At 44.7% G+C, this 17,921-nt stretch overlaps 1 protein-coding gene across 2 annotated transcripts; it reads left to right on the top strand.

The window, feature by feature from the left end:
- Nucleotides 1–6,443: 6,443 nt before the first annotated feature.
- LOC106610518 (zinc finger protein 180) lies at nucleotides 6,444–13,573 on the top strand. 2 transcript variants are annotated; one of them, XM_014209902.2, is made up of 5 exons: nucleotides 6,444–6,515; nucleotides 6,859–7,122; nucleotides 10,640–10,776; nucleotides 11,136–11,232; nucleotides 11,659–13,573. In XM_014209902.2, the coding sequence occupies exons 2-5, from the start codon at nucleotides 6,894–6,896 to the stop codon at nucleotides 12,882–12,884; spliced, it is 1,689 nt and encodes a 562-aa protein (XP_014065377.1). In that variant the 5' UTR covers nucleotides 6,444–6,515; nucleotides 6,859–6,893; the 3' UTR covers nucleotides 12,885–13,573. The 2 variants fall into 2 exon arrangements, with proteins under 2 accessions (XP_014065377.1, XP_014065376.1); XM_014209901.2 differs by having other exon boundaries at nucleotides 6,465–7,122; nucleotides 11,659–13,572.
- Nucleotides 13,574–17,921: the final 4,348 nt, after the last annotated feature.

The raw sequence follows: 17,921 nt of genomic DNA, 5'->3' as shown, positions 1-17,921 counted from the left end.
CTCCTTTCCCCCCCTTCTGACACCCAGGTGGTGACACGCATCTCTGTATGCCTGGCAGATATCTCAACTTGGATGTCAGCCCACCACCTCAAGCTCTACAAGACAGAACTGCTCTTCATCCCGGTTGACAACTCCAAAGTGTCGCAAAGAACCTTGGCGTGACCCTGGACAACATCCTGTAGTTCTCTGCAAACATCAAAGCAGTGACCCGCTCCTGCAGGTTCATGCTCTACAACATCCGTAGAGTACGACCCTACCTCACACAGGAAGTGGCGCAGGTCCTAATCCAGGCACTTGTCATGTCCTGTCTGCACTACTGCAACTCGCTGTTGGCTGGTCTTCCCGCTTGTGCCATCAAACCCCTGCAACTTATCCACAACACAACAGCTCACCTGGTTTTCAACCTTCCAAAGTTCTCACGTCACCCCGCTCCTCTGCACACTCCAATGGCTTCCAGTTGAAGCTCGCATCCACTACAAGACCATGGTGCTTACCTACGGAACAGCAAGAGGAACTGCCCCTCCCTACATTTAGGCTATGCTCAAACCCTACATCCCAACCCGAGCCCTCCGTTCTGCCACCTCAGGTCTCTTGGCCCTCCCACCCCTACGGGAGGGCAGCTGCCGCTCAGCCCAGTCCATGCTCGACTCTTTCCTGGCACCCCAATGGTAAAACCATCTTCCCCCTGAAGCTAGGACAACAGAGTCCCTGCCCGTCTTCCAAAAACATCTGAAACCCTCCCTCTTCAAACAGTATCTTAAATAATCCTCCTCCTCACCTCGACCCCCCCCCCCTTAAATGTTTTAAATAAAACATTTACCTGAACTTGGTCATAAAGTCAGTCTCGTCCAAAAGAGTTTTGTGAGTCTTGTAGTCATGATTGTATCACAAAGTAAATTAAGCTTGGGTTTGTTTCAATCCTGCCCACAGTTGGCAGCACACAAGTTATCATCAATTCAGAGTGCAGCTGCATGCAACCCAATTGTAATGCCCGTGGTAAATTTGGGAGGACTTTGGATATTGGTAAATTACATAGTACAATTTAAGTTAAAATTCCAATAGCTTAAAAACCTAGAATCAACTATAAATTGTTGAAATTCATCTACAAATATTGAAAGCATTTAATGAATTTATTGTCTCATTTAAATTGTGTAATTTATTGATGGTCCCTAACTAGCCCCGGAGATAGGATATCCAATGTCAAAGTCAGGTCGCACACCAACCGGCTGAAGCTAATTTGCTAAATAATTTGTCTAACTCTTCGCACTTGTGAACATACACACAAGACACCCACATCAAACCGTACCAAAGAGGATGATTTAGGTGACCCAGGAAACATGCCCAAAACAAGTTAAGCTATCCTAGTATCTCCTTGACCGTTTTGGATTGCAAAACTAAAGAGACACACCAGACAATACACAGAGACAGCAACCGAAGAATAGGATTGGATGGAAAGAGACACCAGAAGAACAGAACAGGCCATAACAGAAGAGGATAGGCAAAGGAGACCGTAACAAACAAGACAGCAACCGACCACACACAGACAAGACACAGAAAGGGACAGAAGAGGGCAGATGGAGAGAGAACAGAGGTGGGATGAGCACACAATAGACTGTATCACTTCAAGATGCACTATAGATTCTAGTCAGTTTGATTTAATTACACAAAGTATAACGGGTTAAATATAGCCAGTGAAAAAGTAAAACATTGTTTACAAAGAATTAGCTGGTGTGGTGAAAAGGCCTGTGAAATTACTATAAAAACAATTGTTTACTTTTACACTTTTAACAACCATGACAGGACGAGAAAGGCTTGACAAGAGACAGCAACATAGAATACTAAGAGACAGTAACATAGAATTCTAGATTTTGCTCGCCTGAAGTAAAGTATCTTGTCATAAATTGCAGACTACGCTATCTGCCTAGAGAGTTCTCAGCTATACTTTTCGTGGCTGTTTATTTACCACCACAGACAGATGCTGGCAATAAGACCGCACTCAGTCAGCTGTATAAGGAAATAAGCAAACAGGAAACCATTCACCCAGAGGTGGCGCTCCTAGTGGCCGGAGACTTTAATGCAGGGAAACTTAAATCAGTTCTACCTCATTTCTATCAACATGTTAAATGTGCAACCACAGGGAAAAAAATTATAGATTACCTGTACTCCACACACAGAGCCGCGTACAAAGCTCTCCCTCGCCCTCCATTTGGTAAGCAAGAATGAAAGCAGGAAGCACCAGTGACTCGGTCTATAAAAAAGTGGCCAGATGAAGCAGATGCTAAACTACAGGACTGTTTTGCTATCACAGACTGGAACATGTTCCGGGATTCTTCCGATGGCATTGAGGAGTACACCACATCAGTCACTGGCTTTATCAATCAGTGCATCGAGGACGTCGTCCCCACATTGACTGTACGTACATACCCCAACCAGAAGCCATGGATTACAGGCAACATTCGCACTGAGCTAAAGGGTAGAGCTGCCACTTTCAATCCTGCTATGCCCTCCGAAGAAACCATCTAACAGGCAAAGCATCAATACAGGGCTAAGATTGAAACGTACTACACCGGCTCCGACGCTCGTCTTATGTGGCAGGGCTTGCAAACTATTACAGACTACAAAGGGACACAGCCGCGAGCTGCCCAGTGACACGAGCCTACCAGATGAGCTAAATCACTTCTATGCTCGCTTCGAGGCAAGAAACACCATGGCATGCATGAGAGCATCAGCTGTTCCGGACAACTGTGTGATCACGCTCTCCATAGCCGACGTGAGTAAGACCTTTAAACAGGTCAACATACACAAGGCCGCAGGGCCAGACGGATTACCAGGACATGTGCTCCGGGCATGTGCTGACCAACTGGCAGGTGTCTTCACTGACATTTTCAACGTGTCCCTGATTGAGTCTGTTATACCAACATGTTTCAAGCAGACCACAATAGTCCCTGTGCCCAAGAACACGAAGGCAACCTGCCTAAATGACTACAGACCCGTAGCACTCATGTCCTTAGCCATGAAGTGCTTTGAAAGGCTGGTAATGGGTCACAACAACACCATTATCCCAGAAACCCTAGACCTGTTCCAATTTGAATACCACCCAAACAGATCTACAGATGATGCAATCTCTATTGCACTCCACACTGCCCTTTCCCACCTGGACAAAAAGAACACCTATGTGAGAATGCTATTCATTGACTACAGTTCAGCGTTCAACACCATAGTATCCTCAAAGCTCATCACTAAGCTAAGGTTCCTGGGACTAAACATCTCCCTCTGCAACTGGATCCTGGACTTCCTGATGGGCCGCCCCAGGTGTTGAGGGTAGGTAGCAACACATCTGCCATGCTGATCCTCAACACTGGAGCCCCCCAGGGGTGTGTGCCTGGTCCCCTCCTGTACTCCCTGTTCACCCACGACTGCATGGCCAGGCACAACTCCAACACCATCATTAAGTTTGCGGACAACACAACAGTGGTAGGCCTAATCAACGATGAGACAGCCTATAGGGAGGAGGTCAGAGACCTGGCCAGGTGGTGCCAGAATAACAACCTATTCCTCAACGTAATCAAGGCTAAGGAGATGATTGTGGACTACAGGAAAAGGAGGACCAAGCACGCCCCCATTCTCATCGACGGGGCTGTAGTGGAGCAGGTTGAGAGCTTCAAGTTCCTTGGTGTCCACATCACCAACAAACTAGAATGGTCCAAACACAACAAGACAGTCGTGAAGAGGGCATGACAAAGCCTATTCCCCCTCAGGAAACTAAAAAGATTTGGCATGGGTCCTCAGATCCTCAAAAGGTTCTACAGCAGCAACATCGAGAGCATCCTGACTGGTTGCATCACTGCCTGGTATGGCAATTGTTTGGCCTCCGACTGCAAGGCACTACAGAGGGTAGTGTGTACGGCCCAGTACATCACTGGGGCTAAGCTGCCTGCCATCCAGGACCTCTACACCAGGCAATGTCAGAGGAAGGCCCTAAAAATTGTCAAAGACCCCAGCCACCCCAGTCATAGACTGTTCTCTCTACTACCGCATGGCAAGCGGTACCGGAGTGCCAAGTCTAGATCAAAAAGGCTTCTCAACAGTTTTTAACTATGATGCCCCCCAATTTATTTTGTATAATAGTATAGATTAATAAATATAAGGAAGAATTTACTAAGAAAATAAAATTGATTTGATTTGAGAATACTAAGAGACAGTAACATAGAATACTAAGCGACAGTAACATAGAATACTAAGAGACAGTAACATAGAATACTAAGAGACAGCAACAGAAGAGGGCAGACAAGAGATACCAACAGATGACACAGAGAAAGTAATGGAGAGAGGCAGAGGAGTGGTGAGCACAGTAGACTTTTTCACTTAAAGCTGTTCTGTGCATTCTAATTTGTGTGTGTGTGTGTGTGTGTGTGTGTGTGTGTGTGTGTGTGTGTGTGTGTGAGAAAGAGCCAGAGAGTGTGTGAGAGAGAGAGAGAGAGAGAAAGAGCCAGAGAGTGTGTGAGAGAGAGAGGGTGATTGAGTACTGTGGGATTCTTTAATCAATTTGGCTTAATACACAGGTCAGAGTCTATGGTTGAAGTTGTTGAGTGGTTTTTGGCAAAACACTATAGATGTACAGTACCGGTCAAAAGTTTGAACACACCGACTCATTCAGGGGGCTTTCTTCGTTTTTACTATTTTCTGATGATAGTGGAGGCCAGGTCTTCTGAAGCAGCACTCCATCACTCACCATCTTGGACAAATAGCCCTTACATAGCCTGGAGGTGTGTTGGGTCATTGTCCTGTTGAAAAACAAATTATAGTCGCACTAAGCGTAAACCAGATGGGATGGCATATCGCTGCAGAATGTGGTGGTAGCCATGCTGGTTAAGTGTGCCATGAATTCAAAATAAATCATTGAGAGTGTCACCAGCAAAGCACCCCCACACCATCACACCTCCTCCTCGATGTGTCACGGTAGGAATCACACATGCAGAGATCATCTGTTCACCTACTCTGCGTCTCACAAAGACACACCGCGGTTGGAACCAAAAATCGCACATTTGGACTCATCAGACCAAAGGACAGATTTCCACAGGTCTAATGTCCATTGCTCCTGTTTCTTGGCCCAAGCAAGTTTCTTCTTCTTATTGGTGTCCTTTAGTAGTGGTTTCTTTGCAGCAATTCGACCATGAAAGCCTGATTCACACAGTCTCCTCTGAACAGTTGATGTTGAGATGTGTCTGTTACTTGAACTCTGTGAAGCATTTATTTGGGCTGCGATTTCTGAGGCTGGTAACTCTAATGAACTTCTTCTCTGCAGCAGAGGTAACTCTGGGTCTTCCTTTCTGTGGCGGTCCTCATGAGAGCCAGTTTCATCATAGCGCTTGATGGTTTTGCGACTGCACTTGAAGAAACTTTCAAAGTTCTTGACATTTTCCAGATTGACTGACCTTCATGTCTTAAAGTATTGATGGACTGTCATTTATCTTTGCTTATTTGAGCTGTTCTTGCCATAATATGGACTTGGTCTTTTACCAAATAGGACTATCGTCTGTATACCCCACCTACTTTGTCACAACACAACTGATTGTCTCAAACGCATTAAGAAGGAAAGAAATTCCACAAATGAACTTTTAAGAAGGCACACTTGTTAATTAAAATGCATTCCAGGTGACAACCTCATGTAGTTGGTTGTGAGAATGCCAACAGTGTACAAACTGTCATCAAGGCAAAGGGTGGCTACATTGAATAATCTCAAATATAAAATATATCTTGATTTGTTTAACACCTTTTGGGTTACTAAATGATTCCACATGTGTTAATTCATCATTTTGATGTCTACACTATTATTCTACAATGTGGAAAATAGTCCAAATAAAGAAAAGCCCTTGAATGACTAGGTGTGTCTAAACTTTTGACTGGTACTGTATGTGTTCCAGAGTAGAGAGTGTTCCAGAGTAGAGAGTGTTCCAGAGGAGACTGTTCCAAAGGAGACTGTTCCAAAGGAGACTGTTCCAGAGTTTTCCAGAGTAGAGAGACCCACAGCAGTAACTGTACTTGAATACTGGCAATGTCTGCTCTTGCAGGTGGGAAGATGCAAGTTAGTTACCTGAAAAATATGTAATCTCTCAATGTTCATCTTAAAGTGCACCAAATTCATGCATTTAGCTGTTGATATTACTTTTTTGTTGGCAGCGGTTCTTTTCAACCCACACTTTCATGTGAATCTACAATCGATTATTATTTTTTTTAATTTACAGGATTGATCAGAATTGGCCTATGTTGGTGATATGACTTCTCCTTTTATGGACTCAGCGCACAGTGCTTGTGTGACGCATTGAGTGATGGCTGCGATAAATTGCTTCCCGTGTACATTTCCTGACAATTTACACACAATAAATAAAGGTCGTCTTTTTAACTCGAATAAGGTAACGTTCCGACGTAGAATGTCCCACTACCCGACCCGTTGGTTTGTTTCCGGAAGTACATTTTTGGGGGGGTGATGCTTATTGTGTTGACTGGCTAGTAAAGTAAGTGCCGAGACAAATACCATAGCCTTGCTTTCTATCAATACCTCTGGTATTTGTATTTATTCGAATAGCCTCATATACAGTAAATGCTACATCTTATATCTCGAAATTATATTTAAAAAATTGCATTAGGTAGAGACCACAACTTCCAACAGTAACGTTTGCTAGCATACTATCACAGACTAAAGTGGTTTAGTTACTGTGTCTTTGCTGCTAACTTTAGCGATTTTTCCTTTTGATATACGGAATCGTAACACTGACCAACCTGAACAAAAGTAGCAAAAATTTACGATCTCTTAACTGTAGCTAGCTGCTCATAGACACTTTGCCATGATATCCGCAGCCATCATAACTTTCCAGTCTCAGCTCTCCGGAGTCATGGAGACGGTCCTTAAGTCAGCTATGTACGAGATCACCAGGCTGGTGGAGGATAGTTTCCTGGAGGAGGTGTCGCGGAGCCGGGAGCAGGTCGAGTCACTGAAGACGCGGCTGCAGTGGTCGGAGAACAGGGAGAGGAACAGAGCAGGAGGCCAGAGGGGGAAGTGTGGGGACTGTGGGAGAGCTGGCAAGGAAGGTGAAGAGATAAGCTTAGGAACTTCACAGACAGGTGAGAAGAGAGACATCTAACGACACAGTACCAGTCAAAAGTTTGGACACACCTACTCATTCAAGGGTTTTTATTTTATTATTTTCTACATTGTAGAATAATAGTGAAGACATCAAAACTATGAAATAACACATGGAATCATATAGTAACCCAAAAAGTGTTAAACAAATCAACATATTTTACATTTTAGATTCTTCAAACTAGCCGCTTTTAACAGCTTTGCACACGCTTGACATTCTCTCAACCAGCTTCACCTGGAATGCTTTTCCAACAGTCTTGAAGGAGTTTCCACAAATGCTGAGCACTTGTCAGCTGCTTTTCCTTCACTCTGTGGTCCAACTCATCCCAAACCATCTCAATTGGGTTGAGGTCGGGTGTTTGTGGAGGCCAGGCCATCTGATGCAGCACTCCACTGGTCAAATAGCCCTTACACAGCCTGGAGGTGTGTTGGGTCATTGTCCTTTTGAAAACAAATGATAGGCCCACTAAGCGCAAACCAGATGGGATGGCATATCGCTGTAGAATGCTGTGTTAGCCATGCTGATTAAGTGTGCCTTGAATTCTAAATAAATCACATACAGTGTCACCAGCAAAGCACCACCACACCATCACACCGCTTCCTCCATGCTTCACTTTGGGACCCAGACATGCGGAGATCATCCGTTCACCTACTCCGCGCCTCACAAAGCTACGGCGGTAAGAACCAAAAACCTCAAATTTGGACTCATCAGACCAAAGGAGAGAATTCCACTGGTCTTTTGTCCATTGCTCGTGTTTCTTGGCCCAAGCAATTCTCTTCTTATTGGTGTCCTTTAGTAGTGGTTTCTTTGCAGCAATTTGACCATGAAGACCTGATTCATGCAGTCTCCTTTAAACTGTTGATTTTGAGATGTGTCTGTTACTTGAACTCTGTGAAGCATTTATTTGGGCTGCAATTTCTGAGGCTGGTAACTCTAATGAACTTATTCTCTGCAGTAGAGGTAACTCTGGGTTTTGCGACTGCACTTGAAGAAACATGAGAAGTTCTTGAAATTTTCTGGATTGACTGACCTTCATGTCTTACAGTAATAATTGACTGTCATTTCTCTTTCTTTATTTGAGCTGTTCTTGCCATAGTATGAACTTGGTCTTTCACCAAATAGGGCTGTCTTTTGTATACCTCCCCTACCTTGTCACAACACAACTGATAGGCTCAAACGCATTAAGAAGAAAATCAATTCCACAAATTAACTTTTAATAAGGCACACCTGTTAATTGAAACCCAACTTCAACTGGAATTAGTAGGTGTGCCCAACCTTTTGATATATATATATAAACTGCTCAAAAAAATAAAGGGAACACTTAAACAACACAATCTAACTCCAAGTCAATCACACTTCTGTGAAATCAAACTGTCCACTTAGGAAGCAACACTGATTGACAATAAATTTCACATGCTGTTGTGCAAATGGAATAGACAACAGGTGGAAATTATAGGCAATTAGCAAGACACCCCCAATAAAGGAGTGGTTCTGCAGGTGGGGACCACAGACCACTTCTCAGTTCCTATGCTTCCTGGCTGATGTTTTGGTCACTTTTGAATGCTGCCGGTGCTTTCACTCTAGTGGTAGCATGAGACGGAGTCTACAACCCACACAAGTGGCTCAGGTAGTGCAGCTCATCCAGGATGGCACATCAATGCGAGCTGTGGCAAGAAGGTTTGCTGTGTCTGTCAGCGTAGTGTCCAGAGCATGGAGGCGCTACCAGGAGACAGGCCAGTACATCAGGAGACGTGGAGGAGGCCGTAGGAGGGCAACAACCCAGTTGCAGGACCGCTTATTCCTCCTTTGTGCAAGGAGGAGCAGGAGAAGCACTGCCGGGGCCCTGCAAAATGACCTCCAGCAGGCCACAAATGTGCATGTGTCTGCTCAAACGGTCAGAAACAGACTCCATGAGGGCCCGACGTCCACAGGTGGGGGTTGTGCTTACAGCCCAACACCGTGCAGGACGTTTGGCATTTGCCAGAGAACACCAAGATTGGCAAATTCGCCACTGGCGCCCTGTGCTCTTCACAGATGAAAGCAGTTTCACACTGAGCACGTGACAGTCTGGAGACGCCGTGGAGAACGTTCTGCTGCCTGCAACATCCTCCAGCATGACCGGTTTGGCGGTGGCTCAGTCATGGTGTGGGGTGGCATTTCTTTGGGGGGCCGCACAGCCCACCATGTGCTCGCCAGAGGTAGCCTGACTGCCATTAGGTACCGAGATGAGATCCTCAGACCCCTTGTGAGACCATATGCTGGTGCGGTTGGCCCTGGGTTCCTCCTAATGCAAGACAATGCTAGACCTCATGTGGCTGGAGTGTGTCAGCAGTTCCTGCAAGAGGAAGGCATTGATGCTATGGACGCGCCCGTTCCCCAGACCGGAGTCCAATTGAGCTCATCTGGGACATCATGTCTAGCTCCATCCACCAACGCCACGTTGCACCACAAACTGTCCAGGAGTTGGCGGATGCTTTAGTCCAGGTCTGGGAGGAGATCCCTCCGGAGACCATCCGCCACCTCATCAGGAGCATGCCCAGGCGTTGTAGGGAGGTCATACAGGCACGTGGAGGCCACACACACTACTGAGCCTCATTTTGACTTGTTTTAAGGACATTACATCAAGGTTGGATCAGCCTGTAGTGTGGTTTTCCACTTTAATTTTGAGTGTGACTCCAAATCCAGACCTCCATGGGTTGATAAATTGGATTTCCATTGATTATTTTTGTGTGATTTTGTTGTCAGCACATTCAACTATGTAAAGAAAAAAGTATTTAATAAGATTATTTCTTTCATTCAGATCTAGGATGTGTTGTTTAAGTGTTCCCTTTATTTTTTTGAGCTATATATATATATATATATATATATATATAGAGGAATCACTGAAGTGGGGCTGCTGTATTGTGTACCTTTCATACTTTGGTGATCACTGATCAGACAGTTTTGGTTTAAGAAAGGAGTCAAAATCATGGTGTTGTTTCATAGTTTTGATGTCTTCACTATTATTCTACAATGTAGAAAACTATACAAATAAAGAAAAACCCTTGAATGAGTAGGTGTGTCCAAACTTTTGGCTGGTACTGTACATGCATGCATACAATCAGTGGAGGCTGCTGAGGGATGGAAGGCTAATAATAATGGCTGGAACGGAGAAAATGGAATGATATCGAACTCATGGAAACCATGTTTGAAGTTTTTGATACCATTCCATTGATTCTGCTCCAGCCATTACTATGAGCCCGTCCTCCCCAATTAAGGTGCCACCAACCTCCTGTGATGAATATAGAATCACTCTGAAGTGGGGCTACTGTAATGTGTACCTTCCAAACTTTAGTGATAAGACGGTATTGGTTTAAAAAAGGAGTCAGTCATGGCTGCTGGTGGCATCTTAATAAGATGTTTCCTTTCCTTCATCTGATGTGAGGAGATTCCATTATCCACAATGTTACTTTCCTTTTACTCCAAATGAAATGTTCTCTTTGTTTACCTGTGGCCAGGTGTGGAGAGGGGGTGTGGCCTGAAGCAGGAGAAGGTACCAGGGGAGGAGTGGAGCAGCTGTGGGGGCGTGGCCAGGGAAACAACCTTCAATGATCTGGAGGAGGCTGAGGCCACCACCCCTAGGAGAACCTCTGAGGTAGGTAGGGGACTGACTAAACACATGGAGGCTGAGGCCACCAGCCCTAGGAGAATCGCTTGTATCTAGGGGACTAAACACCTGTGAAGGGTGGAGGGTGCAGTGTTACAGAAAGTTCAGTTAGAAATGTCATTTTAAAGGATATATTAGAACAGATAGTCTGTGAGGAAGAATTGGGCAGCCTTCTTCAAACCTCTCCTCATATTTGAACTGTTCCAGTTCTGGGCTGCAGCAAAGTTGTGAGATGTCTGGGTGTTCCAGAGGAGAGTTCTGAATAGAGAACCATCATGTCAGCTCTATTCAGTCACTGTCAGTTTATCCATCATTTAGTCAGAATCAACTCATTCATTTCGTCTTAGTCCACAGAGGTCGCAGGTCAGAAGTTGGACAGTCTGCTGAAAGAGGAGGCTCTCCACAACACTGAGCTACGGGAGAGATGGGAGTTCTGCCTGGACGGTGAGTTGAGTTTACCACCGACATAACTGACAATCGCCAACCTTTATGATGATGAGAATGATAATAAGAGTAACTTATAGTATGCTGTGTCATTTCAAATGTATTCATTATTACACAAGTCAACTTGAAACTGTAAATACACATTTAACATTACAGTTACTCTACCACTGTTTCTATATTGTCAATGCCTTAAATCACGTGTCAAACTCATTCCACGGAGTGTCTGTGGATTTCACTCCTTCCTTGTACTTGACTGATGAATGAAGGCCACTAATTATTAAGGAACTCCCCTCACCTGGTTGTCTAGGTCTTTATTGAAAGGGAAAATCAAAAACCAGCAGACACTAGGCCCTCTATGGAATGAGTTTAACACCCCTGTCTTAAATATTAATGCTTCTAATGCCTCATGTACCCTGTGTTCTTCAGAGGCTGATGGTTCAGACATCTCTGGGCCCAGTAAGAGTTTTATTCAGCAGGAGCTACAGCAGTGCCAGGATGAGTGGGGATCCAGTCTAGACCAGAGGCCTGAACCACCAGGCCCCGAGAGAGACCAAGGGAAACCCATCGACCCTCTCTACCGTCCCCACTACAGCATGGAGGAACTAGGGGGTGACTTTGAGAAGTCTGGTTATGGCAGTCCTAGTAGTGGAGGCCATCTTCTGGACATGGAAGGGCTGGATAGGCTTTCTGGTTCTCCGTCTCGTCTGGGGGCGCTGAGCTACGGAGCTGCGGGTCACTACCAGGTGAACCTGGGGGGGTCTGAGGGGGGAGACCATCACCATCGCTCCAACATGCCTGGCCCCCATCGGAGCCGGAGGGAGCAGGTGGGGTCGCCAATTCCATCCCCCCACCCGGAGGTGGGAGACCTGAACTGCCTGTTGATCAACGAGGAGGGGTACCTGCAGGACTCCAGTGTCTTGTACCCTGAACATGATGTGCCGGAGTCGGGTAGCAGAGCTGGCCACAGGGTGCTAATATCCATCCACTCTGGAAGCTCAGCCCACAACAACAACACAGAGAGCCTGTATGATGCCGCTGACGACTTTGGACACTCTCTAAACCTCAGAGATTGTTCACAAGAGCAGGTAACAGGAAGAGTGGGAGGAGGGGGGAGGCGTCATGCCTGCAATCAATGTACCATGAGCTTCCCAGACTCTGGTTCCCTCAAAGCCCACAAGCAGACACACAAAACGGGGAGAGGGTTGAGTTCAGGGTTTGGGCCTCCATACTCCTGCACCCAGTGCGGTAAGACCTTCACCCAGGCTTGCAACCTCAAGGTCCACCAGCGGGTCCACCAGGCAGAGGGACTCCACCTCTGCAGCCACTGCTCCAAGGGCTTCACCTCCTTCTCCGACCTGAAGAGGCACAAGTGCAGCCAGACGACAGACAAGCCCTACTGCTGCTCCGTCTGTGGGAACAAGTTCAGTCGGCTCTGGAACCTCAAGCTGCATCAGCGCATACACACGCAGGAGAAACCCCACCGCTGCACTATGTGCGACAAGAGCTTCACGCGGGTGGACATTTTGAAGGTACACCAGCGCACACACACTGGGGAGAGGCCGTACTGCTGTGCTGTGTGTGGACTCTGCTTCAAACGACTGGCCCATCTAAAGTTACACCAGCACGAACACAGGCCGGATTTCCTGGCCTGAGCGGTGGTCTAGAACAGTGGTTTCCAAACTGTGAGGCACGGGGTCCCCCCCAATTTTTTTTTATATATATACATACAATACCATTCAAAAGTTTGGACACACCTACTTATTCAAGGATTTTTCTTTATTTTTACAATTTTCTACATTGTAGAATAATATTGAAGACATCAAAACTATGAAATAACACATATGGAATCATGTTGTAACCAAAAAAGTGTTAAACAAATAAAAATATAATGATTTATTTTTTCAATATACATTTTGAAAGTTAATTGAAGTGCAGTCGCAAAACCATCAATCGCTATGATGAAACTGAATCTCATGAGGACCACCACAGAAAAGGAAGACGCAGAGTTACCTCTGCTGCAGAGAATAAGTTCATAAGAGATACCTGCCTCAGAAATTGCAACCCAAATAAATCAAGTAACAGACCCATCTCAACATCAACTGTTCAGAGGAGACTGCGTGAATCAGGCCGTCGTAGTCGATGACATTAGATGGATTGGACATTAGACCGGTGTAAATCTGTCCTTTAGTCTGATGAGTCCAAATTTGAGGTTTTTGGTTCTAACCGCCGTAGCTTTGTGAGGTGCGGAGTAGGTGAACGGATGATCTCCGCATGTGTGGGTCCCACCGTGAAGCATGGAGGAAGTGGTGTGATGGTGTGGTGGTGCTTTGCTGGTGACACTATGTGATTTATTAATTCAAGGCACACTTAACCAGCATGGCTACCACTGCATTCTGCAGTGATATGCCATCCCATCTGGTTTGCGCTTAGTGGGACTATCATTTGTTTTTCAACAGGACAATGACCCAACACACCTCCAGGCTGCATAAGGGTTATTTGACCAAGAAGGAGAGTAATGGAGTGCTGCATCAGATGACCTGGCCTCCACAAACACCCGAACTCAACCCAATTGAGATGGTTTGAGATGAGTTGGACCACAGAGTGAAGGAAAAGCAGCCAACAAGTGCTCAGCATATGTGGGAACTCCTTCAAGATTGTTGGAAAAGCATTCCAGGTGAAGCTGGTTCAGAGATTGCCAAGAGTGTGAAGAGCTGTAATCAAGGCAAAGGGTGGCTATTTGAAGAATCTCAAAAACAAATCAAAATATATTTTAAATAACACTTTTTTTGGTTACTACATGATTCCATATGTTATTTCCTAATTATAATGTCTTCACTATTATTCCATAATGTAGAAAAATAGTAAAAATAAAGAAAAACCCTTGATGTGTAGGTGTTCTAAAACTTTGGACCGGTAGTGTGTGTATGTATATACATATATACATAAGAGTGACTTCGGAAAGTATTCAGACCTCTTGACTTTTTCCACATTTTGTTACTTACAGCCTTATAAAATTGATTATATTTTTTTTCCCTCATCAATCTACACACAATACCCCATAATGATGGGGAGCGTTGCTGCACAGCTATTTTTAGGTCTCTCCAGAGATGTTTGATCAGGTTCAAGTCTTGTCTTGGCTGTGTGCTTCGGGTCGTTGTCCTGTTGGAAGGTGAAACTTTGCCCCAGTCTGAGGTCCGGAGCGCTCGGGAGCAGGTTTACATTAAGGATTGCTATATACTTTGCTCCGTTCCTCTTTCCCTCGATCCTGAAAAACAACCCCGCAGTATGATGCTTCCACCACAGTGCTTCACCGTATGGATGGTGCCAGCTTTTTCAAGATGTGAAGCTTGACTTTTTAAATTTTTTATTTAACCAGGTAGGCCAGTTGAGAAGAAGAACCCATTTACAGCTGTGACCTGGCCAATATAAAGCAAAGCACATAAACAGACGTACAGTCAATAACACAATAGAAAAAGCTGTGTACAGTGTGTGCAAATGTAGAAGAGTAGGAAGGTAAGGCAATAAATAGGCCATAGAGGCGAAATGATTACAATTTAGCATTAACACTGGAGTGATAAATGTGCAGATGATGATGTGCAAGTAGAGATACTGGTGTGCAAAAGAGCAAGAGGATAAATTACAATATGGGGATGCGGTAGTTGGGTGTGCTATTTACAGATTGGCTGTGTACAGCTACAGTGATCTGGCATTCAGGCCAGAGTTTCATTAGATCAGAGAATATTGTTTCTCATGGTCTGAGAGTCTTTAGGTGCCTTTTGGCAAACTCCAAGCGGGCTGTCGTGCCTTTTACTGAGGAATGGCTTCCGTCTGGCCACTCTACCATAAAGGCCTATTGGTGGAGTGCTGCAGAGATGGCTGTCCTTCTGGAATGTTCTCCCATCTCCACAGAGGAACTCTGGAGCTCTGTCAGAGTGACCATCAGGTTCTTGGTCACCTCCCTGACCAAGGCCCTTCTCACCCGATTGCTGTTTGGCCGGGCGGCCAGCTCTAGGAAGAATGATGGAGGCCACTGTGTTCTTGTGGACCTTCAATGCTGCAGAAATGTTTTGGTACCCTTCCCCAGATCTGAGTCTCGACACAATCCTGTCTCAGAGCTCTACGGACGATTCCTTCAACCTCCATGGCTTGGTTTTTGCTCTGACATGCACTGTCAACTATGGGACCTTATATAGACAGGTGTGTGTATCTTTCCAAATCATGACCAATCAATTGAATTTACCACAGGTGGACTCCAAGTTGTAGAAACATCTCAAGGATGATCAATGGAAACAGGATGCACCTGAGCTCAATTTCGAGTCTCATAGCAAATGGTCTGAATACTATTTCTTTATACATTTGCACAAATTTTGTCATTATGGGGTATTCTGTGTAGATTGCTGTGGATTTTAATTTATTTAATCAAGGCTGTAACATAACAAATTTGGAAAAGTCAAGGGGTCTGAATACTTTCCGAAGGCACTGTATATACTCAGTCCAGCTCTGAAATGTGTAATAGTAGAATGCACAAGGTGCAATTTGGAAATTGGGTAGTGCATCATCAGTTCCTCTCGTCATGTCAGTCATTATATACCTTTAGAGAGCTATTTATAACTTTCCAGAAATGTCCATATCCAGCCCATGTAAACTGTTTTTTATTTTTATTTAAACTGAACAAAAATATAAACAACATGCAACAATTTTACTGAGTTACAGTTCATATAAGGAAATCAGTCATTTGAAATAAATTCATTAGGCCCTAATCTATGGATTTCACATGAATGGGCAGGGGAGCAGCCATGGGTTGGCATAGGCCCACCCATTGGGAGCCAGGCCCAGCCAAACAGAATGAGTTTCTCCACACAAAAGAGCTTTATTCCAGACATAAACACTCAGTTTCAACAGCTGTCCGGGTGGCTGGTCTCAGACAATCCCGCAGGTGAAGAAGTCAGATGTTGAGGTCTTGGGCTGGCATGGTTACACTTTCAGTTGTGAAGCTAGTTGGATGTACTGCCAAACTCTTGAAAATGATGTTGGAGGTGGCTTATGGTAGAGAAATCAACATTCAATTATCTGGCAACAGCTCTGGTGGACATTCTTGCAGTCAGCATTCCAATTACACGCTCCCTCAATCTGTGGCATTGTGTGACAAAACTGCACATTTTAGAGGCCTTTTATTGTCCCCAGCTCAAGGTGCACCTGTGTAATGGTTATGCTGTTTAATCAGCTTCTTGATATGCCACACCTGTCAGGTGGATGGATTATCTTGGCAAAAGAGAAATGCTCACTAACAGGGATGTAAACACATTTGTATACAACATTTGAGAGAAGTAAGCTTTTTGTATGAATGGAAAATTTCTGGGATCTTTTATTTCAGCTCAAGAAACATGAGATCAACTCTACATGTTGTAGTTAAATTTTTGTTCAGTATAAGTTTGTCACTCAAATAACACATGAATACACATTAGACATGGCCAAATGTATAGAATTGCAAGAAAATTAGCTTTAAAACGGCAGAATTTCCTTTGCACCCCATGACAAAATGTGTAGAATTGCAGGAAATAAGCTTTGAACCCGGCAACATTCTCTCCACCAACAAGAGCGGTGTGAACAGTTCGTGTCATGAACAGTGCTAGTGCCAATAGAAATAGATGTGTTATATTCTGGGTTAAAATTGGAACATTGTTATACTCAGAAGGATAGTATCTAACAGTGAAAGAGACTGTTTTTTACATCAGCAGTTAGATGGCTTTGGAATGTGTAGGGGAGACGGGTGGAGATCTTAGAACCTAACAATGTCACTGAGGGTGAGAGGGTAATGTATAACGTCCACATTATGTCAGGATATGTTGTTAGCCATCAGGGATCCTCTGGGAGGAGAAGAGACACCGTCTGATATCAATCACCATGACAGCCTTGAGTTGAGGAGACTCAGCCTAGGAAAAAGGGTTAAATATCAGTGCTTGTGTGAAATGTTGTTTGTCTGAATGCAGCTCTATGGACCCTTTGGGAAGAATTAAACTTGGTTAAGCTTTCCTAGTTTCCGTGGAGTCATTAACTCAAAGAATTAGAGCCTAACATGTGGTACGCGTTCCCAAATGCTGGAAGGGGGGAGGCCCCCTGCGTGAAAAGATTTGGGATCCCTTGGTCACGATTTGTTTTTGACATTGAACAATATTTTTGTGATCAATCGTTTATTAATAAGGACATTGAAAATGTAAACTGTTGGAATCCTAACCATGTTTTGAATGTACGCCTTTTATATCAGGATTTCCCAAACTCTGTCCCCACGTTTTGGTTTTTGCCATAGTGTAAAGGACATCATGCTGCTTGCTAAGCGAGTACCACATCCTCCTGATTCAGCCCATACCAGTCTTGAACTCGGGACCTCTGCCTCCCAAACACACGTGACCGCCCTCAAGCGCCTTAGCCGATCGCGCCACCTCAACAGTTAGCTAATGAGGCGATGCAAGCAGGACACTTTTAAGGCTGAGAGGGAAACGTTTGGGAAACACTGCCATAGATTAGACTGTCTAGGAATTGTCTGTCATAATGATCATGCCAACCTACCAAACATTTGAAAAGCACTTAAACATGATCATGGCAGACTTACGACTTCCCACAAGCACATGAATGCCCCATATTCAAGTCTGACCAATTCTCTTCAACCAATAAGATTTTAGCTAGCTTGA

The sequence above is a fragment of the Salmo salar genome, chromosome ssa04, assembly GCF_905237065.1.
Source record: "Salmo salar chromosome ssa04, Ssal_v3.1, whole genome shotgun sequence".
Taxonomy (NCBI): Eukaryota; Metazoa; Chordata; class Actinopteri; order Salmoniformes; family Salmonidae; genus Salmo; species Salmo salar.
The sequence above is the reverse complement of the archived record's forward strand: the minus strand, read 5'-3'. Positions and strand labels throughout refer to the sequence as shown.

Bases quoted from the DNA above. Each gene is read 5' to 3' on its own strand.
- LOC106610518 (XM_014209901.2), top strand. From the start codon at position 6,846: ATGATATCCGCAGCCATCATAACTTTCCAGTCTCAGCTCTCCGGAGTC. The intron at 10,777-11,135 runs GTAGGTAGGGGA...ATTTCGTCTTAG, and splicing joins CCCCTAGGAGAACCTCTGAG to TCCACAGAGGTCGCAGGTCA. The intron at 11,233-11,658 runs GTGAGTTGAGTT...TGTGTTCTTCAG, and splicing joins ATGGGAGTTCTGCCTGGACG to AGGCTGATGGTTCAGACATC.